Source organism: Carassius auratus, chromosome 1, assembly GCF_003368295.1.
Source record: "Carassius auratus strain Wakin chromosome 1, ASM336829v1, whole genome shotgun sequence".
In the NCBI taxonomy this organism is placed as follows: Eukaryota; Metazoa; Chordata; class Actinopteri; order Cypriniformes; family Cyprinidae; genus Carassius; species Carassius auratus.
In genome coordinates, this window is record NC_039243.1 from 33,053,327 (window position 1) to 33,080,100 (window position 26,774).

Genomic DNA, 26,774 nt, shown 5'->3' on the forward strand with positions numbered 1-26,774 from the left:
ATGTAGCTTTGTTTACTGATATAAAGTGAGAAAGAATCTGTGATGGAAGCTCAGGACGTTACATGGCATGGAGTAAACATCCCTAAAACCTGGGCTAGACTAAACTATGCTGTAAGAGTTCTGTCTAAAATACATGTGTGTGTGGATGGACACGTACTGGCACACACACAGAGCCAAAGAGCAAAACTAAAGTGATAGCTTCTCTCTCTCTCTTTTTGTTTCTTTTTGTCTCTTATTCCCTGTGTCTCTGTCTTGCCGTGTTTATTTGGAGATGTTCTTGTTGCTGCAGCAACTGCTGGAAAAACGGACAGAACTCTGAAGAGGATATAAGACAAAAACAAGAGGAGAGAGATGCTACTTCTTTTCCATTTTCATGTTTGTCTGTGAATTGGCCATGGCGATGTACTTTAATAAAAAAGTATATATGAAAAGAATGCAGGAAAAAGATCCCACAAGGCTCTATTCTAGGACCGATGAAAATGTATTTTAACTGTAACTGAAACATATAGTTTGATATGTTTTCTGCCTATTTTACAGCCCTGTTCCACATGTAACCCATGCAGTTACCTTATACTTAACTGTACCTTCTTAGGTAAGAACACTACCCACCTAAACTAAATCTCAGTACTATAAGTACTGAAACCCATTGAAACATGGTTAAAAATAAGCAGTGCATATTTTCCACATTGTTTGGACAAAATAATAGTAATTATATATATATATATATAACTTTGTTATATTCAGTGTCACATGATCCTCCAGAAATCATTCTAATATGCTGATTTGCTCCTCAAGAAACATCTTTGGTTTGGTTATTATCAATGTTGAAAACAGTTGTTCTTGTCAGGCTCATGGGGAACATCCTCGCAGTAATGCCTAAAATTGCAGACACGCCACTGACCCTGCTCTAATTGCTTTAGCACATGATGTACTTGCATGTGCATAAATTATACCTGGAAATGTGCACTAACAAAACTGTGCAATCATAAGGCAGCGTGAGTCCTCGTTAGCAGTTCCGAATGAAAGACAGTTCCTCTTTCTTAGACTATATCCCACCAGACAGCTCTGGCTTTTTATAGAGATGCACTGATCCAAATATCCCCTCACATCTCCTCTCATCACTTTTCCTGCCCTCTTTTTCTCTTCTCCCTCTCTCTCCCCAACATCCCTCTGTGCAGCAAATCTGACTGTGATTTTAAAGGGCTGCTGAGTGAAATGAAAGCACTTCCTGTTTCTATTTCTGTAACTGTCTGTGTGAGGAGCTACTGAGGCAAGACTCAGAAAGCAGCAGAGCATTCTACACTGACTAATCGCTCACACACACACACACACACACACACTCACAGACAGGCATGGCACCCTCCCTTCCTTTTTCAAACAGAAGCCATTAAATGACAAACCAGGCCTTTCATCCACCTTCCAAATCTCTCCATCACTCGCCGATGACCGCCTGTCTGCCATGCCCTCAATGTCTCGAGATTGTCATCTCCATGATACAGCCCACTCAGACACAATAGGGGTACAGATAGAGGGCAATGTGTGTGTTTTCCAACGGAAAGGGTGCTTTGATTGGTGGCTGATCAAAGGAAGCCTTCCATTCTCCGCCTTGATGGAAAGATGGCTGACTCACTTCTTGAGGGTAAAGGTCACTTATACTCTATTGCTCCAAACATTTTTAAGGCAGCATGACTTCACAGTGGGCTTCCAGCACGGTCTGTTAAGCACATCTCTTCCTGTAGACTAACATGAAAGAGAAGGCGATATATAATCAGATGTCTGTTTCCGATTGCTGGCTTGTCGGAAAACCGCTGTATGAAATTGGGTCATTTGATGTTTGGTCATTCTTTCAGGTGAAACCGGAATGAGTCTTTCGGGGATATTCAATGCACGGTGTCCTGTTAAATATGCCTCAGCCCACACAGAGACAGGAAACAATGTCACCTTGCTGATCAGGACCAATCAGAAGACAGAGTTATGGCAACTGCGCAGGGAATCAGTGATTGGTGCAAGTTTGAGCTGCTGTTTATGATGAAATTTAAAACGTGGTAAAACAAAGTTTAACATGGGTAGAGCAATAAAACAGTGTGTGTATAGAAGTAACATTTAAGTCAGACTTAAAATGCATGACTGTCTTTGCATATATAATAAAATATCATGTAAACTAATGTTCAAAACTTTGGGTTCACTAAGATTTTTTTTATTTTATTATTATTATTATTATTATTATTTTTATTTAGGAAATGCACAACTGATCTAAAGTGACAGTGAAAAAAAACTTTCTGTTCACAAAAGAATATTAACAAAAATACTTATTTCCACAAAAATGTTTTCAACATTAATAGTACAGTAGGAAAAGTTTTTTGAGTGCCCAGTCAGGGGTGTTTCCTATATGTGAACTTGGACCACAAAACCAGTCATAAGGGTCAATATTTGAAATTTTTGATTTATACATAATATAAAAGCTGAATAAATAAGCTTTTCATTGCTGTATGGTTTGTTGTGATGGGGCAATATTTGGCTGAGATACAACTATCTGAAAATCTGGAATCTGAGGGTGCAAAACAAAAAATCTAAATACTGAGAAAATCACTTTTAAAGTTGTCCAAATGAAGTTCTTTGCAATGCATCTTACTAATCAAAAATTAAGTTTTAATATACTTACAGTAGGAAATTTGTTAAATATCTTCATGGAACATGATCTTTACTTAATATCCTAAAGATTTTTTGCATAAAAGAAAAATCAATACTTTTGACTCATACAATGTATTTTTAGCTATTGATATAAATATACCCCAGGGACTTAAAGGGATACTCCACCCCTCAAATAAAAATTTTGTCATTAATCACTTACCCCCATGTCTTCAGAACACAATTTAAAATATTTTGGATGAAAACAATGCAATGCAGCAATATTTTTAATGACATCACATGCAGGTGCTAGAGTAATAATTTTGCAATTAATCGATTGTAAAATCAATTTGTAAAAAGTAATTGTAAGAACGGCTCAGTGACATTCGTTTTCAGAAAAGGTCTAGAATCATTTGTATGCAAATGCCACTTGGTTTGATATTTTGTAAATAATGCAGTGACATTCACACATTTTTAAGTGTGACTTCAGCATCCAAACACTCTCTGGGCCCACTGTTTAACAAAGAGTTATAGGTCCTAAAAAGAATGAGTTCAGTAACTAAAGAAAATTTATAATAATGAAGATGCAAAATATACATATAAAACACAAAGAGTGAGGAAACGTGGAAACCCAGCCTCCTCTCCTCTTCCTTCTATTATGGTGAGATGCTCTAGGTCAGCAGTCTGTGTAAATGTGTGTGTGTGTGTGTGTGTGTGTGTGTGTGTGTGTGTGTGTGTGTGTATCTGTGTGAGCAAGGTCCAAAATTAACACTTGCCAAACAGCAAACATGAGTAAAAATGTGTGTTGATACATAAACTGAACAACTCTCTCCCCACCAGTGTTTTTTTTTTAAGTTGCCAGCGCCCACCTGCTTTTTTGATCATTTTCACAAAACTTTAATGAATATCTGAACATGCAATATGTCAAAAGAAAGAACAGAGCTCTGCTTTTAAACAGACAAATAAAAAAATGTTTTCATGCATTCTTTTATTTTATTTGATAAGTTTCATAAAAGACCATGTCTGGATCAGATTCGGACTGATGATCAAAACACAGATGGAGTCAATCGCTTCCATCAACTCACCTAACGCTTCACAGTCCTAAAACACTTCCTGGATCTACATTTCATTCAGTATTTCATCCTATTTAATGATTGATGGTCGTATTTGTTTACATAAATGTATGCATCTGCTTGTATACGCAATCGCTTGTTTCTGTTTCTTCTTCGCTGTGTTTCGATCCAGACATTCAGTAATCTATCAGAAGATGTGTAATAGCGCTTCCTACTGTATAACACTGGAAACACAGATTTTCACTATGTGGTCCCTGACATCCTGGTGTAAGATATTACATGCACAAAAATGTTCCAATAAAGCTATGTGTAGTTAATAATAGTTTTTTTATTTTGTTTTATTTGTAACAGTGTTTACTGTAATTTCATATTCCCAGTCATAATTCAGCTCATATAAAACATAATTTAGAAACCTTAATATGATTTGTATTTAAATCTCAGCTGAAAAACAATATATAATAAAATGCTATTTATTAAAAACATCTCTCTTTCATTTGTGTGCTGAAACAATGTCCTTACAGTCAGTTTTCAGATATATTTGCAGTGTATTTTATTCATAACATTTTAATTATTCAGCTATTAAAGTAACTTACATCAGTCAAATCTTAAAACAATAGAAATATTTGCTTCAATGAGTCAGTGACTCACAATGTCCACATGAAACGCTTCTTGCTTCATTGAGTTATAAGAATTGCTCAGATTGATTCAGGAACAAATTCTTTAGACTTGTTTTGTGAAACTAATTCACTAAAAAGATCTGACTCAAAAAGATGATTTACTGTCATCAGTATGAAGGATCACTATAAAGAATATAACCCTCACTGAAGTAAAGGATGTGAGCTATTCAAATCAATGCTATTCAAGTCCAGTGAAGAACATCATTACATTTTTTTGTCCTCATTGGAAAATTCACAATCAGAGGTTTATCTATAATGCTTTAAGCGATGGTTTCAGTCGTTTTGACTCAAGGTCCTCAATTGTCCACAGCAATATTCAAACATCCTGGATATGGATAAAGGATTCGTCCTTCACAACTTCTACATAATAAAATATTTTTTAGAACTTGGCATGACTATAAAAATGTATTTTGTTGTTATTACAGTGGCCTTGGAGTTATGAGATTTTATTAATTCACGTTTTTTTGTTTTTGTTGTTGTTTTCAAATCTAGAAATAGCACTTTCGAATTTAGTTTCAAGGTTTTTCAAGATAATTGGAATTTCAGTTGTCTTATTTTTAATTCTTTTAAGTCATTTTAACTTCTCCTTGGAGGTTTGCTGAGGATCTCTGTTTGAGAACCACTAGCCTAAAGTTTTATTTTCCTTGCATTTCCATCAAAAAAAAAATATGAGGAACAAAATAATGACTTGTCTTCACGTTTTTGTGACAGGTGCAGTATCATTTTGAGACATACAACAGCTTGTGACCGTGAGTGACTCAGTGATAAGTGCTGTTCGCCAACATTTTCAAGGAAAAACCACTTTGTCCTACTCTCATACTTGCAAGAAAATAATAATTCAATGAAATACTGTTAACACTTTACTTACAATTATTCACGAGATCATACGATGCACCATATGTGAGGCACAATTAATGCATTAAACTACTTTTATAATGCATAAAATATAAACTGTAACCTAAATATCGTAAAAATACTTTCAAACATATTTTTACTTAAAAATAAATAATATGTAAAATACAGCTGCATTTGCATTATACATATTTATGGGACGGTAAATGTGTTCAGTTCTCCCACTATTTGCAGGTGAAGCATAAAGTAAATTTTCGACCCTGTGTGTGTGTTAATGTGAGATTGTTTGTGAACTCTGAAGTGTGTGCACACAAGTGAGAGTGTGAACATCACTCCATTACTGATTGATCTGTGTTAAACTCCCTGCTGGCAGATCCAGGTGCATTCTTATTCCTGCGGATCGGTTTAAATAAAGTTTTCCCTCTGTGCTGAGCTGTAATTGCCAATGGAGAGAGTTTTAACCGCATGTAAGACATTCTCTCATTTAATAAAAGCAGAGAACAGAAATCTTCACTACACTTAAGGAGCACGGAGGCTATTCCACTTAAACTATCTGCGGTGCAAATCATAACATATTACATTAGCATCAGACTCTAAAGCAAACCTGGAGGAAGAGGATTCTGGGTAGGAGAGTGAGAGAGTTAGTCTGTTGAGAGTGCGTTTTAAAGTAAAGCAGATTAAACTGCTATCACCTCTGCAGTAAGACTTCAAGACGTGCTTAAGAGAGAGATGGTGAGTGTTACATGGGAAACACTTGTGTGCATGCTTTTTTATTTCCTCAGCGTGAACATGCTTAGCGGAGCAGAACTCATTTAATTTCTATCAGCCTTTAAAGCATGTTTTTTTCTGAATATGGCTCATAGTGTGTGTCTGTGATCTTTGGATGTACTTTTGCACATGCAAAAGAAAAAAAATGGAAAAGATATAAAATAAATGGTTTAAATTATTTGCAAAGGCTCTCTGTATTGTTTTAGAACTATATTCTCAATGCAAGTCAAGATAATAATAATGCATGTTTACAATCTTGTAAAGCTTACAAGCCACAATCCCCCATCTCTGGTCTGGATATATCGCCGTTATATGTTATATCCAACTCTCTTCTTCATCATGATGAGTTACTTCTATCATGATTAATAGAAAACGTACACTAAATGTTTTTTTTTTCTTCAACCTATTGAGATTAAATTTGCATTTTCATTCAGCACGTCTGCCTTTTTTTTATGCATTGGTCTGAACAGACAAATCGAATGCGAAAATTAAACTGAATTTTCATGCCGAACATCAGGCCTTAATAGCGCATCACCATGCAGAAGCGCTGTTCAAGTGCATTTTGTAGATGGTTATTCAGAATTATTCGTGGTAGCTAAAAAGATGAAGGTTTTGTGAAAGTGAAAGCTTGAATTTGCACCCAAGAGTGCCAATGAGAGACCTATAAAAAGGAAAAGAAATCTAGAAGCATCAAGAGAAAGTCAAAGATACAACGAGGAAAGGAAAGCACATAACCGGGCAGATCTAATCTCTTTCAGTCTTTTCATCTTCTCTCTTTACTGTTCCTGTACATCTGAATCCAGCTGACCTGAATGACAGAGCTTTCACAAGCACTTCAACCCTTCCAAGAGAAACACACTTTGCTCAGGGACGTGCGGCACACATATAAGAAACTTACACTATTTATAGTTGATGAAACAGTGTAAGCTATTAAAACTGCTGCACTCAATAAGATAAAACCATTGGTTTAGTAAAGATACGTTTTTGCATTAATTTTGCAGATATTTTGCTTTTGCAAGGATGGGAACATTCTAGAAGTTTCTGTAACATTCTGGAATATTCTGTATTATTCTAGTGATTTCTGGAACATCCGAGTCAAAAAAGGGAAATAGTTTTGACCAACTCACTGCTAACTGTTTATGACAAACTGTTGTTGATAGCTCATATTATGCATGTCATTTTTATGCATGAGTAAAAACAGAGTAGCTTCTATAAGCTCAACATATTTCTTTAGTTTTCACAAGCACTGTTAAGGATACACAAAAAGTCATGAGATTTTCGTATTCAGCATTTCAAACTTCATAAATAGATATTAAAAATAAAAACCAAACAAAACCCTTGTAGAAAAATTTGTTTCAGGGAGCACTTATTAAAAATACAAGCCATCGATACTAACTGATATTAAAAGTGGAGGGTTCAGTGGGTGCAAGCATTTAAATTTATTATAGTATTCTTAATTTCTGTCAAAATATCACTGAAACTGCAAAATGCTACTTTGAAAATGCATTGAATGTATTGTATTGAATGGAATACATTCAATTGTATTGAATGCGCATTAGCTGGGCAATCCTGAAAAATACATTTTTGCTGACTTTTATTTTTTTTGTCAAACTGACATGTTATCAAAATGGCACTTCGTTTTTGACATTTCAGTCTTTTCCCTTTCCAGTGGATTGGAAGTGTACTTTAAAAAAATGGCTGCCCTGGGGCATTGACACAATGACTACAGAATGATCCAACACGCTACAAAAGGGACTTATAATAATACAGTTACTACTGTAGAAACAATAACTCTAGTAACTGTTGTATTTGGGGGGGGGGGTCTATAGGTATGACAGCAACAGTTTATAAGAGCGTCTGTGTTTGTGGCAACAAACCAATTATAAGGGTCAAACTAAATTGAACCACTAAGGTTATTGGTCACACTTTATTCTAAGGTCCAATTCTCACTCTTAACTCCTAACTAGGACTTTTGCATCAATGAACTGCAAATTTGCCGTGTAGTTGTTAAGTTTAGATATGGAGTTGGATTAAGGATCTAAAATATGCTAGGTGTTAATATGTGCTTTATAACTACTGATAAACACCAAATGTGCTTGCTAGTTAAAAGTGAGGATTGGTCTTTAAAATAAAGTGTTACCAAAACAAAATAAAAATTTTAAACATTGAGTAATAGTGTCGTCACTATTACATTTGTCTTTATGTTTTTGATGTTTCTAAATTTTGTTGATGTATTGCATTTTTGAATAGAAACACAAAGAACATTTAGTCAGAAAGTAGAAATCCTGATCTCTTTTTTAAGCAAAAAAATAGTTGTTAATTAATTAAGAATTGTGGTGTTAAATTTGGCCCCGAGCCTCTATTTCTAGAACATTCTCTCCTCTGCTGTGCTTGACAAAATGTTGTTGTTTTTTCTGTTTTTCTCTTTAAAAGCTGCCGTGCTGACAAAATGAATAACTAATTAAACCAAGATAACATTTAATTAAGCACTGAACTACACAAATAGCAATATTCTCTTTGATATACAGCGTCTGTTCTGCATTAGCTTAGGTGGCTAACGACTCGAGCTTTACAAGATCTTTGATGTGGAATATGTTAATAAAGAATTTGCTCATTAACAAACACCTACATATATTTACACCTTTTATTTTTTTTAAGTTGTTTACACCTTTAGAGATTTGTTTTGAAATTGAAGTACTAGATTCTGCATGAATCAGTGCGTGGGTTTCAGAAATTTATATCAATTTAGAGCTGAAATGTGTATTAGCTGTATTTAGGATTTGCTCGAGCTCTTCTGTAATAAACTGACAGTGCAGTCTAATCTAATCTAATTGCAATTTATTAAGCAAATCTCATACAATATGCTTCATTCAGACCCAGTTAAAATCAAAGAGATAGACTCTGCCCTGCTCTAATAGTAGATGTTGAAAATAATAACTGTTGGTTTAAACTGTAGATAATGATTCATTCAGCTGACTTTCAGCTGAGCTGGCAAGCGGACTAAAATTGCAATACAATACAGCCCTCAATATGAAGAAGGAATTAAATAAACTGAAAAACAACCTGACTAATGTACTGCGATACCTATACAATAACATTCCCTGAAAATGTAAGTCTGGGGGAAATCCTGAAGGTCTCTTTTATCACTGGCCTGAACAATTGTACGAGTGAGTGAAAACGACAGCACTTTCCAACTCTGCCAGTTTAGTTCTTCAAAGCAGATTTGTGACTGACAATCGCAGAGTACTACAATACTTGTAAAATAAATTTAACTGTCGGGGAGCTATGAATTTCACACCCCTGATGGCACACATTTAAAGGGACAGTCACCCATAAAAGACAATTCTGTCTTTATTTGCTCACCCACACCAAAAAGTCAATCCTTCTTCTATATTCCAAGTCTTCCAAGACCAGTCTTTCAACCATTATTCAACGACAGTCTTCCCCAAATGAATCGGTTTGTTTGATGAACAAATCACTCAGTCTGGACTTTGAACTGGATTGAATTGCTCTCTAAAAAGAAACTGCACCGTTTTTTAACTGATCCTGTTCACAAAATCAGTTCTGGAGGGGAATATTGTAGTACAACGAGTATAAAAACCTACATTTTGATCTGATCCTGTTCCACAAAAACTACTGTAGAACTTATGCAGACACAATGGATGGACTACTTTCATCATTGTTTTAGTTGATCTTTTTAATTAATTTAATTGATATGTGGGGATTACACATAGATTAAATCATCCTGAGATTGCTTGGAGTGGTCAAACAAATGAGCTCAAACACCTAAGATCAAAAATACTTTCAGAAATGTAAAAGTGTTTTTAACTCTTTCCCACCATTGAGTGTTTTCACTGTTATACAGTAGGGGGCGCTGTTACACATCTTCTGATAGAGTACTGAACATCTAGCTCAAAACACAGTGAAGAAGAAGAAGCAGAAACAAGTGATTGTGTTCAAAATGTTGCTTTTTTTCATGAAATTTAGCAACGTTCAAGTTTTGATTAAGAAAAAATAAAGCTTGAAGCTCGAATTAAAATGTTTTGTTGCTGTTGTCGTTTATAGCAGAGGCTCTGTTCTTTTATCGGACATTCTGCATGTTCAGATTTCATATGCAACAAAATATTTGCGAGGCCATGAACATTCTGTAAAAATGATCAAAAAGTTAATTCTAATTAAGTGCAACATTGTGACTCAGTTACCAGTGGTTTCAAACTTGTCACTAATGTGTGGCACAAATTAGTTGAAATCAAAGGGAAACTCACCAAAGCCCATTCTGTTGTCATTGTTCCCGAAGTCTAGAGAATATATGACAACATGGTAGTTGTTCCACACGTACAGCAAATTGTCTCGAGGGTTGTAGTCCACAGCTGCGATGTACTGGTATGAATTTGGGAAAGAAATGCTGAGGTATGTTTCCCGGCTCTTCTCGGTGTTGTACATGTAGTCAATTTTATTCCCCAACGCTTCATTATCATCATCTTCATAAACGCTCTTCACTACATACAGAATTCCGCAGATCATAAAGGCATTGGAGGCGGTTCGCTTATCGTAAGACGTATCCCATGATCCCTCCACTCGGAGCGTGTAAGGGTTCAGCTGACTGACAACAATTCGTCCGTTGTTCTGTTCAGTGGCGTAAATGACCCACAGTCCGTTTTCATCCACTGCCAGATCGATGTCAGATTTCCCACCCCAGCGATACGGCGAGGTGTCGTGGTAATTAGCATTAGCGATAATCGCCTCGCCGCTCTTGATACGAGTTCTCAGATCGAATTTAACAATGTTGCGTGTACGTTCCTTGTTGAAGAACAGTGCACCGTCGTACACCACAAAGCCTGTGCCGTCCACACGATGTGGCAGTCTGTATGTCGTGGTAGGACGACCCGCAATAAAGTCCTCCTTCGATGTATACTCGGTCAGTGTATCTGTGCGGTAAGGTGTCCAGGGCATATAGTAGATCTTGTTGGATGACTGTAGCGGGTCTTTACACCATGAACCAGATTGGTGGTCCGACTCAAAGAGGTGCTCAGTCTGATACACACCTCTCAATACACCTGGACAGAGAAAGACTGAAAGAGCAAGAGAGCGAGCGAGTCAGTCAGTCATACTTAAATGCATTTTTATGTACACATAACATGGATTTCACACATGCAATGGTCTACTGTACTCTCGTTTATGATGAGCGTGTTTTTCATTTGTGAATTAAAAATTGATTTTGAGGACACATTAAACAATGTCCTGCACTGTTGAAAATATTCCGTAAAATATACGGTAAAAAAACGGCAGCTGTGGTTGCCAGAATTATACCGTAAAAAATACGGTAAAACCGGTTTTATACCGTAAAAAATACAGTTACACTGGGAACTTATTCTGGGAACGTAAGTTTACGTTTTTTCCCTGTAAAGTTTACAGGAAATTACCGTTAACCAGTAAACAGGTTTTTACTGTAGCATTTTCACAGTTTTTTACCGTTAAAACAACAGTAATTTTTTACAGTATGATTTAATGAAGAAAAAGCATGATAATAGAATGAAATTATTGCATATAAATCCTTAGCCCTAGAAAGTAGCTTGGAGTAATCAAAGTTTTCTTCGATTTTTGTTCATTGGTTATCGAACTTGAAAAACTTTGTCATGTGGTGCAACCAAGCAATTAATGCAGTGCAACTAACATGCAGAAATACGAAAAAACAACAACAAAAAAACAGTCCCTCATGATTTTATCAAGGCAAGTATGTTTCTTGAAATGTCAGACGATTTTACCTTAGCTCAGATGTAAAATGTCGTGGTGCGACTCTTCTAAAATGTATTTATATGTACGAATAAATAATTCATGATAATTGTAAAGATTTCAAGTGTTGATGGACTTTACACAGTAACTGAACTGAACTGAATCAAGTAAACTGAACAATGACTGTTTAATGCTGTCTTTTTAGAGCTGCTTTACAGAAGAGTTTAATTACGTCTGCATTACTGAATCATCATTTTCCTGTTTATCACCATTAAGCTTCTGTATAAAACACTATATAAAAGTTTAAAAAAAAAAATTTTTTTATTCTAATTAAGATATATCAAAGGCATGCAAAAAATATATTATTTTTTCCAGTAGTTACATCACATGATAATTTTTATAATAATTATCATCGGACTGAAACAGAGAATGAATACTAAAAACTTGGCAAAAGAGATTCTAAGAACATGGCATGTGTGTTTTAAACTAGATTTTTCCTTTTCTTTATTATGAATACTCTTGTATGTCACCAATCCATGTAACACACTAACATCTGCAATGGTCTACAACCAAATTTATCAGAAAGCTACAAGCTTTGTGCCCGAGAGAGAGAGAGAGAGAGAGAGAGAGATCTATTAAATCATATCTGATGACTAGTAACCCGATTTGTACTGTAGTTCATGACTCCTGCAGAATCCCTCAGGAGTTTCTGAAAATCCGCTCACCGACTTCTCTAACCCTGAGGAAATTTCACACAGTGCGAACAAACGTTTATGTGGGGGGCGCTTAAGAATCATCACCCTATTATTCCTGGTACATTAAATGTGAAGACGAAAATAATCATCTGTTAAGCTTTATGCAAATCAACCTTAATTTGTCCTCCAGAATTACAGCTTGCAGTAATACTAACATCCTCTTCTGTGAACTTACCCACAATATACTGCTGGCAAAAATAGCAACGGTATTTTCTAACCCTGGGAACATTTTCTGGGGGTAATTCAAATCACATTTTGAAGTACTGTGAAAAATCAATGAGCAATAAACACAGTTGAGACTGGATTAGAAACAGGGCTAGCCACCAGCACACCAGGCTTTCATGCGTATCTTATAAATGTACAGTCTTGTGAATAAACCCTCTGTGTGTGTGTGTGTGTGTGTGTGTGTGTGTGTGTGTGTGTGAATGTTTAATGATACTCCACTTACACAGTCGCACAGAATGCCTGCCATATATCGGCCCTTTCCCACCATTCGGTTCCCAGAATGAGGGACATCCTCTTGGGAAGTGTGGTTGGTATTTTAACTTTTACTGGATGTTTTTTCCCTTTTATTGATTTAGATGCATTAATTTTGCACAATATGTCCCAATCCAGGAACTTATATTGGCCTTTAATAAACTCAAGGGCATTTAATATTTTCTTGTATAATATTTTTTTTACTTGTGACTTTCAAATGTTTTGGTAGATTACTTTTTTTTTTTTTTTTTTGCAACCTAATTTCTGCATGCATATTCAAGTATTCAATTCAAGTTCATTTTTACATTGCTTATCTTTGCAAAGCAGCATTACAGAGAGAGTTTCAAACATTACAATCAAGAAGCCAGCAGTGAATGTGTCAAGGCAAAAAAACCTTGAGAGGCTCCTAAGTACACGGTAAAATTACTATTTTTTTATGTTACTGTCAGTTTAAAATGTGCTTTGTAATATGCATGTTATTCTGTTCCAAATCAAGGCGACCTGACATTAAATGCTTTAATTTTAAAATACCATTTCACTTAATTTGAGTGTTCTCGCCATTTGATTAACCTGATAACTGTTCATGCATCATCTCTAGCTTAGCAAAAAGTTACTATGTTAAGGTCAGGCAGTCTGGATTCACCCCAGGCCTTTTAAAATTCTGTCATTAATAACTTGCCCTCATGTCCCTTTAACATTAGTTTCCCAAAGCCACGTTTGTGGTCAGTACTATAGGCAGCTTAAGTTTTAAACAGCAGCAACACCTCACTGTTCACCTGATACATGGTAAGCCACCAGATACACTGAGAGAGATCAAGAGAGAGGAGACAGAGAGAAATAGAGGTCTAATTCAGGGAGTACAGTCTTGGTCTGAGATCAAGTTTCTCCTCCGCATTCCCAATATAAACCATTAAGAGCTACTGATCGCCAATCTGTCATTAGTATCAAATAACACCATAACAGCCTGACAGTGAATTACACACTTAAATTACATTAAAGTAATGGACTTACCTCTCTGTTCCACTTCTGCATTCACAAAAGGGTGGAAGAAGAAGAAAAGAGAGAGAGAGAAACAACAGATTAATGATGCAATATTAAATAGTTCATAGTAATTCAATTCCATATGCATGAACTGCATGTTGTATCTTAACACAATCTTGCGAAAGTAGGAAAATGGGCTTCATTTTCATTCTAGAAATCCCATTAACAAATATAGTGTGTCCATGTGATATTAGCCTGTTGAACTGAAAAATTAATTCATAAAAAGAAACTAGAGAGAGAGAAAAAAAAAGGTTTGTTTCACAAAATTTCCAGACTTAATCAGACATAACGTGTTATTTATACATTTATTTCATATAATATTATTTCATATAATTAGGGGCAGGACTATTTGTTTGTCTGACCAATGAAAAAAGGGGGAGTGGTTTAGAAAGTTTGAAAACAACTAGTATTTTTGCAATTCTGTTTGTGACACTATTTTTATATATCAATCTTTGCATACATTTATATTTACATACACTTTTAATTTGGAGTCTTCGATACTTTTTATATACTTTTCATCTTCAACTTCATTTCTCTAATAACATTTACATTTCTTGTAAATGATTGTACTCGTGCAATGATAACAAGAGCTTGACTTGTTTAAAAAAATTACAGTCTAGACAGTTGCAACAGTTTATATGTCTGTGTGTGTTCTTCTCTATGAAATATGCATGAGGATGAACTGTTAATGCATCACTCAATAAATAAGCCTCCACACAACCGTGAGACTGTGTGAGTATGTGAATGAGCTTCCAGGAGATCTTGTTTAGAAGTAATTATGTCTCCAACACACACACACTTAGTCGAGTTTCAGTCACATTGTAAAAGGATCAATATCAGATAGTCATTGGCTGTCAGTGTGAATGAATAAAAAAGTGCCTAAACAGACAGGATGCGTCGAGACCTGCTGGGAGGTTACAATTTCCTCTACTAGTACCCTATCCATCACAAATAACTGACAGGATTATCAAAAAGAAAAAATTATGTATGTCATGGTTCCATCCGCCTTTTGTTGATTGGATGGAGGCAGATTTCAATATGAGCTTGCAGCCAATTGTGAGTAAGGGGCGGGGTTTAAGCCGACTATATGAGGTCCAATATACACCACCAGAAAGAAATACGTAATTTTGAAAGATTGACATTTTGATTAAAGAATCAGGAACAGAAGAAGAGCTTAAAAGGTAATTGTGCACAGAAAGATCAGGTACATGCATTTAGAAAACAGAAGCAGAACTGATTGTTTTCAAACAGGTTTCCAAAACACTCCCAGTCTGTCATTGGTCACTCAGACAGATATTCACGCTATTGGTTGAGCCAAATTTGCTATTCTGGTCTGGCAGGGAAGCTCAAACAATCAGAGCAATGGCAATGTTATTTCGCATACTTCTGCACTACTGAATGACATTTTGTATGAATAATGTATGTAGTGCAAAAACAACGAAATGTAGCACACTACAAGAGAAAGGACTAAACCCGCTAAAGCTAATAGTATTACATCATGCCCATTTTAAAAGTGCACACTCTTAAGTATATGAGGGCAGTTCAATACGATAACTATAACTAAAACTTTTTAATAATCTTTCTTAGTCTATGAGAAATAACTGCAGCGAGCGCTTATAATAAACATGAATAAACATGAAAAAATCAATGTTCAATGTTGTTTTGGATCAATGTTTCGTTTTTGACTTACTTTGTTTGAATAAATAATTGAAACGCTATTGAAACTATTTACTTTTGAATTCCACAGAAAAAAAAAGCTGTATGGTTTTGGAATGACATGACTTTTCATATTTGGGTGAACTATCGCTTTAACATAAATAAGACGGCTTACAGGGATGCAAGATTCTTAGGCTGTAACTTAAAACTTCTTTATTCCTTCCATAAAGACAGTAGTTAATCTAACAGATCTAAGGAGCGGGTAGAGTGTCTACATGAGCTGGAGGTTTTTGAGCGTGTAGGTAAAACAGACGTCCCATATTCAGGCCAAAGCAGAAAGGTTGACTGGAGTTCTGCCAACTCCTCCATCACAGGGGAGAAGAGAAAGCCAGAAAAACCTCAAGAAAACATTTGGAACATTTTCCCAAGGGTTTTTCTAAGACTGAAGTAATTAAATTACCTGCCTGTGTGTGTGTGTGTGTGTGACTGTTTGTGTGCATGTCCGTATGTATGATGGACCTCCCCACTAATTAGTAGGCTTGTGGAAAAAATATTTTAGGCTTTTTGCTTGACCAGATGGTCACAAACACTTATGAGCACTCACACTTCGCAATCCTTATATGCAGGATGATGTAAGGTCAAAAGGTCAAAAAGAACTGTGTGTGCATCCTTCCTGTGTGTCCTTAGTGTCACTTAGCTCTGTGCAAGAAATTCCACCGTGTCTCTGCTATTCCAACCATTTGTGAATCAGTATGTGTGAGTGTGTGTGTGTGTGTGTGTGAGAGACAAAGTGTGTAAGTGTATTCAGGCTTTTCCTGCTGCCAGTGCCGCAGTCATATGATACTGATTTATCATCACCGTTGATATGGTCAGCCCAGATTGGAACACCAACCCCACAGAAACCGTGAGAACTTGAAACCACATCGCTCTGCCCTCGGATGATTGACAGGCTCTTTCCCGTGAGTCATGGCATGGGACGAGGCCAGATAAATGCAACAGAAGTACATTCATATGTACTGTATTTTTCTGTCAAGTACGAGTTCATATTTGGTGACAGATCTGACAGTGACACAGTGGATAAAAACCAGAACTAATGGAGTTATGGAAGGCGGACGGGGCCAAAAGTCTTTAAACAAAACTTGTGAAATTTGACTGTCAGCATGCACTGTTTGTTTGCATTAATGCAACAATAAAAAATGCTGTATTTGAGACTATATTTGCATATGAGACACTATGGTACATTGGTATATACATAAACAAACATCAGACGTCATGTGTATTCATGAAGGACGTTGTAATGGTACCCAGGTATGCATGTATGCAAACATCAGATGTTATATTTGTTCACGAGGCATGATAAAGCATCAATACATTGCGTGTGATTAGTTTTAGTTGTTTAGTTCAACGTTCTTTCTCTGGTCGAAAAGTCTTAATTTACTTTGTAACATTAATTAATTTATTCAAGCATAGTAGATATCAGTAAAGCAATGATGCAATAAACTGTGGATGTGGGTAAATCAAGATGTAAATCTGGGCGCGTGCTAAGAGACCTGTTAAAATTCATTGTCTTAACACAGTAAAACTATGCATCTTTACACGTACTGAAGAAACGCAGTTGTGGGGATGTGGGATGTCATGTGGATGTCTACATATATGTAACATGTTCAGAATTGCAGCTTTAATGAAAACAAATTTCACATGTTCTGTTTAAAGAATTTTGGCCCTGTCCACCTTCCATATTTTATGAGTACATGTGAGTGCATTTGTTTTCTTTACATGTGAGAGCCAAATTTCAGAAAATATCCACATCTTGAATGTTCAAGCTCTATTAAAATTATTTCAAACTGCAGATACAGTAAATCACTTACAAAGTACAGAGGGCAAGGCAAAAAAAGAGTGAAGTACAGCCACACAACCTTAACATTATTTGTGTTGGCATGTGAATCGTGTACTGGCCATCTGGCTGAAGTTATATCCAATATTTCAACCTGCTTGTTATGACGACTTAACCTCATTAAAGCCATTAAACCTGCTAAATATCACACTACAGTATATGTGCAATGATACCAGAAAGAGAAATGATGTAACAATCTGTAAAGCAATGTTTACAGGAATCACAACAGAATTACATCATAAGGTGCAACTTTTCATCCCAGGAAAGTATTTCCACCACAAAAAGGATAATTCAAATAATAAATAGACTTTTACTGAATAATTCATGTAGAAAATGCATCTTCTCTTCACATTCCAAGTGATTCTATAAAAACTAAATAAAGAGAAATCATTTCTGAGGTATTCAACATTATGCAACTAAAGTTGTCAATAGAGATTTAAACTGGAAAAGTAGTTTGCAACAACCTCAAGCTTCTGGTCTTTTTACAGTTTTCATCCATTTTATCACTCACCAATTAGAAAATATTTTTAAAAGAAAGTTTTTGTTTTCAATACAAGTGGCATACAACGGAAGTAAATGTGATCAATTTGTTAAAAGTATGTTAAAATACTCACTTTGATTCAAATGTTCTGTATAGCCACAAGGTATAAATAATGTCATAAAAAAACTTTAAAACCACTAAAACAACCATAAAAATGCTAAAAATGACTTTATAGGTCAAATAATACACACATGAAGAATAAATGCAGGTGCTTTCATTGAATTATAAGCTTTTGCTTCTATTGTAGGTTCCTTGCTGTAACCTCGAGGACAACTCCAAATAATTTTTAGGTAATCAACACTATGCCACAAATGCTATCCTTGTATTAAACCCAGAATATTCCTTTAAGTCTGACGCATTCATAGATCTCTTACGAGTAATAGCACACCTTTTCTCAGCAAGCCGCACGATTTGAGAAATAATTCATGTGTATAGCCTGTAGCACGAAGCAATAAGTTATGCACCGAAGTTTAATACTTAAAGTTAGAGATTTGTTCAAATCCCTAAGTATGAGAAATACTAATGATGATGCTTTGCAAAGCCTAATCTAAATCTATGTGTGTGTGTGTGTGTGTGTGTGAGAGAGAACTTACTGTATGGCACACATTCGTACTGAACTTCAAGGTATTTGAACGTTCCAGGACACGGGTCAGGAAAAACATCAGGACCAGCAATGACCGCACACTGAGTTCGGTTGTTACACCTGAGAGAGAAAAGAGAGAGCAATATATATATATATATGCAGACAGATAGAGCAAGGCTATTTGTTCAGTTCATTCTATATCAATCTGACTTTAGGTATATGAACTGTATGCACTCGTTCAATATATATGATAAAAGTTAAATGAGCCCTAAAAATACCATTTTCATCAAATGAAAGAAAAAAGACACTTTTACTCAACGATCTCAATGAAGCTGAAAGACTCAAAATGTGGGCTCCCCAAAGAGCCCAGAAACACATGCTGTTGTTAAAAGTAACTTTATACATGTAGAGCTGAAAATACAGCGCAGAATGAATTCAGGCACAGAAAAAGCAGAGGAAAAGACAGTTTTGACACATGCACACATACCGATGACCACTACATGACATAGCAGTCATATTTCATGATTATTACACTCTATAGAAAAACAAATACACACAAAACACAACTGACACATGTATAAACACACACAAGAATCTTAAAGCACAGTTATATCTCCCTTAACGAGTAACCATGGAAAACTTCCAGTCCCACTTAAAATACACACACTCACACACACACTTTTTAAGTTTCCAAGCTTAGCTTGACGAAATCCTTATACGACGGACTCAAGTGTGTGTGCATGGTTTGCATCTTACTTTTCAAGCTGTCAAACAGTGGAATATTGAAAGGATTGGTTTCTAGGCATTTGTGTATAAGTATAGATGCAGGTTTGTTAAGTGTGTGTGTGTTTGTGTGTGTGTGTGTGTGTGTGGGCCCTAATTGCTGTGCTGAGTGAGTGTGACAGTCATTCTCCCAGAGTGCTGTGGGGCATCTCTGGTTTCCGGGCGACAGCTCTTTTGTGGCAGTGTGCAATACTCAGATATGACCTAATTTAGGAGAAGCGAAGAGGAGATTCTTTTATATTTTCCTTTAACACTAAAGTTTTGCATGCACAAAACCCCCATTAGCCTCCTCAGTGCGCCCACCTATGACAAATGTGTGTTTAAGATTTCAGTTCACAGTTGTTGATGATGAGACAGGTTTGTAGTGAGGAGATGACTGAATGAACTGGGGCATTGCATGTCAAATGAATAAATCAGCATCATCCAGATCGACAGAGACACTGGCCTTGAAAAACATCACCTGACTGAGATATCCGAAGGTTTCTAATAGTATGTGTGTGAACAATAGTTTCCAATTTCACTTGCAAACACACAGGATATCATTTTAGTAATCATTTGATGATATAAGTTCTATAAGGTCAGGTATTTTTTATAGTTATGAGCATCCTTGTAGCTCAAAAATGGAGAATGATAAATAGCAATGCCAAGATGATGGACTCGATTGTTGTCACTAACAGCAATAAATACATATCTGTGATCAATTCAAAAACCATCTGCATTGAGAAAGAATTCCACATTGTCCCACTTTGAATCAATAATTGAATAAAGATGTAAAATGTCAATGATAGAAAGTTAAAATATACATCTATATCTTATATGCATCTTCATGCATATAAGATATAGATGTACATTCCAAGCAGAGAAATCTACAAATGCATATATATATATATATATATATTTTTTTTTTTTTTTTTGATGTGTAAATAACACAAAACTTTAATTTAGATGTAATAAGTTATTGAAGGCAAATAACACAATGTCCACAATGTCCTCTAAATTTTTAATAAATAATATGAAATTATATATTATATAAACAAATATATGCAACATTATATTTATTTAATTAATGACATTATTGGCATGGCAATTAAGCACATTCACCTCCAACTTTTCTTTTTGTAATGTGAAAAAAAAAGCTATTTTATTACTGTAATACTGTAATTAAACACCTCGTATGGACAGAATAATGTTTTTATTCAAATCTGCATAATGCATTATGTACAAATTCAATGCAAAATCTACTGCGATAAACTGTATACGTACAATTGCACTTTACTAAAATACTTTGCAACTGAAAAAGTAGCTTTTTTATTATTATTAATCTTTTTTTGCAATGTGGTAATAAGAATGTTTTTTTTCCACACTACAGAATAATGGAATATGATATTAGATGACATTTTTAACAAAAGCAACACTATTTCCACATGCAATGTTACATGATCATTAATTTCAGAAAATCTAATCTCCAGACCAATCACGGGCTCTCTCTCGTTTTCATTTCTGGAACTGTTCAGCATGCCGCATGTGAAATCAGTTCGATTCTCTCTGCTCTGAATTGCATCCGACCTGCTTGTTGAAATCTCTTTGTGTAATATATTATGTCTGCCAATAGATCTTGGATAAGGGGCTCCCAAACAATCACCCTCCAATTACCTCCACTCATTGATTAGAGCATTAGCCTGCCATGGCATACACACACACACACACACACTCCGTGAATACATTAGCCCAAACTGAGTGAGATGTAAAGGTCAGACAAAATGAGAGAGAGCGAGAGCCGGAGATGAGGTGGAGAATGATAAATGATGTGTGATTCCAGCCACAGCTTCTATAAAAAGCAGCCGAGCAGGATCGAGAAGAGAGAAAAAAGCTAAATCTTTTTATTGTCTTCCGTTGCATGGAACCTTTCCTAATTCCTCGATGGGAATTACACACCGCTACAGTCTGAGCACATTAGCAGTGAGGAGTTATAGAAAATGAAAAATCTATCTCCTGCCAGCATGTAAACATCCAAATCGAGTCTCAGAAGAGAATGTGAGCATGTATTACAGGTATATGTGCATGTGTGTATTAAAGAGTACCCATATATGGTCATTTCCTCCACATTTACTCTGGGACATGGTCTATGGCACTGCTAATTGGATCTTACAGTCTGGTCTACCCTGAGGTTGTGTGTCTGTGTGTGTGTCTGTGTGTGTGTGTGTGTGAGGCAGCTGGCAGGTGGTAAAACAGGCAACCTCGGGGCAGGATATGGTGCTCTATCGCTTTACACACACACACACACACACACACACACACACACACACACACACACACTGGGAGTCATTCTGAATGAACAGAAACCTGTATAATCAAATCTGTCCAGTTCAAATTAAAAACAGTACAGTAGAAGCCAGCACTTTTATGAATCTTTATGAGGGCGAGACATGCCGTTACGCAGCATGACACATCCATTCATGGTTGGCGATTATTCTCACGTGTAGTTTATTTCCCTACATCTTTCTTCATGGAGAGCCAGGTTGTCGTCACCAGTCAAAGTCAAGGTCAGACTGATAGCAGGCTGTGTTCTCGACATTAGCTGGAACCGAAATGATAATGTTTCTTGGGATGGCACAGAAGCTAATGGTTTTGTTCTGCGTGGGTTCTGTTTCTCTCTGTAGCTCGGCGGAGAATCTGTGCAGTTAGGAGGCAAAGAATTCATCTGTCCTACCAAGGAACAGTGAAGAATGCAAGCAGGATGGCTAATATGTTTGGGCTGTTATGTAATGTGGACATTCTCAAATGACTATATCTGATTGATTCTAAAAAATATACACTTGCATTGTTCTGTTTTTGACGCACAATGTTTTTTATTACGCTCTTATGTGCTAATTATGCCTACAAATCAAAGCGTTGACAGTTTTGCGCTCCACAGTGTGCTCAACTGAAACCTAACACACATGCCATGTATACACTGCAAAGTTTTGGGAGTGACAAACACATTTAAATGTGGGAATAAATACTCTAAATTATTATTCGTGTGTGAACGGAATGCAGGATTCACTCCAGGTTGCAACAGCTGACATGGTGATAACTCAATAGCAGCATTATTGCATTACCAACTAGCTGCTGATTTTCAGTGTGAACACACTAATCTGATTTAATGAAACTGCATCCTGAATGTTTCAGCTGTGAAATTGGTCGTAAAACATGGTCATTTAAAAAATTTTAATTGTAAAGTAAATATTAAGCATTCTGTCAGACTCATGCTACTATGTAACTTTGTGCTCAATTAAATTAATATATTTTTTATATAAAATAAATACGTTATATTTAATATTCTAAAATATTGTTTGGATTTTCCAAAGAATTGTTATTAGATTCTCAAAATCCTGTATTATTTTAGTATTTTTATATACTATAACAGTATTTCTTAAAATGTTTGTTTTAGTGTCAGTTTTAGTCATTTTGTTTAATTTCTTTAATTTTAAAGTTTTTCATGATTTTAGCATTTTCCATTTTAACAGTTTCTTTTTTAATGTTAGTTGCCAGTACAAGTTTTTTAAGTTTCATTTTTTATAATATTTATAATTTAGCTTTATTAAAACATTTTTTTATAATAAAATAGTTTATCTTTTAGTTAACAATGACAAGACTTATATTTTATGGCCTCCTATCATTCATATTCAATAGCCAAAGATATTATTATTGCCTAAAAATAGAAGAAATTACATAAAACAGTTTCTTTATGTTTGAGAAATCTTATTAAGCATGAATAACCTTATTATGTAAAGAATGTTGAGAATAGATCATCTCCGTTGGAAACCTAAACACTATAAATTACTCTTCATTGTGTCATTTCATATTAAATAATATAAAACAATATTATTTACATGTGTTTTTGTGTAAAGTGTGTTCATCCCACAGGTGTAATGGTTTTTATTCTGTAGAAACTGTATATTCTATCACCCTTCACCAACCCTACACCTAACCCTAACCCTCACAGGAAACTTTGTGCATTTTTACTTTCTCAAAAAAACTCATTCTGTATGATTTATAAGTGTTTTGAAAAATGGGGACATGGGTTATGTCCTCATAAGTCACCCTCTCCTTGTAATACCTGTGTCATACCCATGTCATTATACAGAGTTGTGTCCTGATATGACACAAAAACAAGAGCACACACACACAGAGATACACAAACGCACACAATAAAACAATCTGTAAGACAACAATAGAGCACAAAGCATGTGAATGTATCTCTCTACCTGAGGCCCATAATCTTGTAGGCATCAGGCAGATAGCAGCGAGTGTTCTCCATTTGAGCGGGGTCCGAGTCACAGATCTTGTCATCTGTGCGCCCATAATTGGCGCTCTCGATCATAATGACATCGGTGCCCGGGCAGCGCAGTTCGATGGGATAACCCTCACACGACAGCTCTCGACGCACCACAGCCATCGGCACTGGAGCACGACTTAAAACTGCGGAGAGAGAGAGAGAAATATTACATTAAACCAACTATGCAACAAATCTAAACATGAACGCAGTGTTCTTCATCTTTCATTCACACGCTCTCTCTCTCAAACATGAAATAATACGCTTTTGGAGTGTCTTAGAGAGAGAAGACGTAGAAAAAGGAAAGGAAAACTATTCTTCATTATGCAATAGATAGATCTCGTATCTGCATCGAAAAGTTACATCTATCTATTTATCATGCCCTTAAATCACACACACACACACACACACACACACACACACACTCAGACGCTTAAATCAAAAAATGACATTCTTTACAGCCACCATTTTCCTGTTTTTCTGTACTGTAAAGCCATAGACAGACCACAACACAATAAACTGCATTTTAATGCGTGCACAGACACAAACAGAGACACTAACGCACACTCGCTCTTATGAAATTAACATCAGGGATGTGAATGACACTTGACTGAGTGTGTGTGTGTGTGTGTGTGTGTGTGTGTGTGTGCGTGCGTGTTTGTATGATTCCACACAAATGTACAAAATAATAAAAAAAAGACAGTCCATGGACCCTTTACAAATAATCATACTATAATTACTTGAGAATTATTCATTCATTCACATGCAGAACATGCTCATTAGTTATTAGCGGCATGCATTGAGTGGCTTCTGTCAAGTTAATAATCCAAGTCGAGTAAAAATGTCCAGAGTTTCTCACTGTTATCCACATCTGCTTTATCGGATCAAATGTTCTGATTCTGAAAGGCCATGCAGCAGAAATGACTGTGCATAAGTGTGTGGGCAGGGCTGACTTTAGAACTGAAATGGCTTATGGGTATAATGTAGGTTATTGGTTTAAATAGGATCAGAAGGCTGCTGTCGAGGTAGAACTGTGTTTCAGCGCCCTTGAGACTGAAGGAAGGTGAGTGCCAGAGAAAAGAGGCAATCGATGACAGTGAGAAAAAAGGAGAGCGGCTGAATGAATGTGTGCATTACAGAGATACAGAGAACGTCGATAAGGCAGCGCTTTGTGCTGAGCGTTGCCCTGATGTTTTTAAAACGTTCCCCCAATGACCAATCCCCCAGTGTCCTCTGAGCTCAAACCGTTACGCTAAAGGTCCCCTTGAGGGGCCGACTCGCGCACACGGGGTCACGCTAGCATGTGGCACACACACACACATAGCGTCTAGACGTCTGCATCTATGATTATTGATCTGTCAGATCCTCTTACATCTCACACACTTTTAACAGGTACACACACAATTTTTATAGTTATGGATCGGGCCATAAAATGGCTCGTTCACTGGAAAACAATCTGGCTATATTTCATATTTCACTATGGTGTTTGCTAAAAATGCAGCCATCTATTAAAAGGCTTTGGAGTTGTTTTTGTTCATGTGTTTCAAATGTCGTTCCCCCATATGTGCGAGAGCGCGATTCCGCGTATGTGTGAACGTTTTGATCACAACGCTGTTGTGAAAAATTCAGTGATTGCTCATGAATCATTTATTGCTGCGAGAAGAGACGTCTCAATTAATAGTTTTCAAAACTTTTAATAAGACGCAAAAACTTTTCACTGAAGATTTGAGAGCTGCGTGCTTCGCACTCATTTGGCTCGTCTTCATCTGACAATCTGCACTTCAAGGTTGAGGGCCAACTAATCAAATAAAAGCAGTAAGACATCTCATTTATGCATCTCGACAAAAACAACACAACAAGGAAATAATTGGCCTTTGTGTGTGTGTGTGTGTGTGTGTGTGTGTGTGTGTGTGTGTGTGCACCTCTTACCGAGCGTCACGGGTGTGAAGAGGGCGAAGAATAAAAGCAGGCGTGTGGACCACATGACCGCCGATGACCCTGATGACCTCTGCACTGACTCGCTGAAGAAGCGTCTCACATTAGCCGTGGAGTTCGTCTCTGATGCACGAACCTAAAGCAGGAAGGACACACACACAGAAAGCAAAGAGAATGTTAATGTAACAGCTAAAGGTCACTTTTGTTGCACACAGTGTTACAATTAAAAAATAACCAGAAAATCAAAAGTTACTCTGTGCATTTTCTTTATAAATGTCACTGGTGTTCCCGTGCATCCTTGCACATTATTGGAAAATATGTTTCTTTTTATAATCTCTTATCAAATAGTAATAATGTTTTTCTTTCCACACCAACTGAGAGAATTCAGCACAGGATGTGTTCTTGTGCTCAAAGACGGCTAGATTGAGAGACAGAAGAAACAGAAAATCTCATGCAACGTGAAGGAGGGACAACTTTTAACTTCATATGCGGCGCTCATGGCTCAAAAGACTTCTAAAAATTATTTAAAAAAATGCTACAGATAAACACAAAAACAGATGTTGTGATTGTACCTCTGACAGATTGTGGGCCAGTAATGGGGTTTATGTAATATATTCTGTGCGAGGAATGTTAAATGAGTTAATACTTATGAGTAAACCATGAAATGTTTAACAGAATATTTCTGAAATTAAGGACTATTTAAAAAAAAAAAAAAAGGTTGAAACTGATCCAGCTGAACTCAGATGTAATGATCACTCATATCTCATATCACTCATAAAAACTAAATCTATAATACTTAATAGAGATTATTGACTGTTGTGTATGTTTGACCATGCAACAATTCAATCATCTGACAAAAAAAGAAAGCGTGTGGGTGTTTCATAGACTTTAATTTTGTTTTTTTAGAGATTTAAACTTTTGTTTATGTCACACATGAAAATTATATTAAAAGTGCATTGACATTTCATAATTGTTTCAATTAAGTTTTTATCCATACCAATTTAGTTTTATTATTGTTGCAGAATTTCAATCTTAAACAATGAAACCCAATATAAAATGTACA

The 26,774-nt window shown here is 36.0% G+C and overlaps 1 protein-coding gene across 1 annotated transcript in view; it reads right to left on the reverse strand.

The window, feature by feature from the left end:
* Positions 1-25,815, reverse strand: part of LOC113108318 (adhesion G protein-coupled receptor L3-like) — a 61,852-nt gene extending 36,037 nt beyond the window's left edge. Inside the window, exons 1-5 of the mRNA XM_026271284.1 lie at positions 25,706-25,815; positions 23,709-23,922; positions 18,689-18,798; positions 13,975-13,989; positions 10,264-11,070 (exon numbers count right to left, since the gene is read on the reverse strand). Of these exons, the coding sequence (XP_026127069.1) occupies positions 10,264-11,070; positions 13,975-13,989; positions 18,689-18,798; positions 23,709-23,922; positions 25,706-25,760 (1,201 nt within the window). The 5' untranslated portion in view covers positions 25,761-25,815. The remainder of the gene's footprint in view (positions 1-10,263; positions 11,071-13,974; positions 13,990-18,688; positions 18,799-23,708; positions 23,923-25,705) is intronic.
* Between the last annotated feature and the right edge of the window lie 959 nt (positions 25,816-26,774).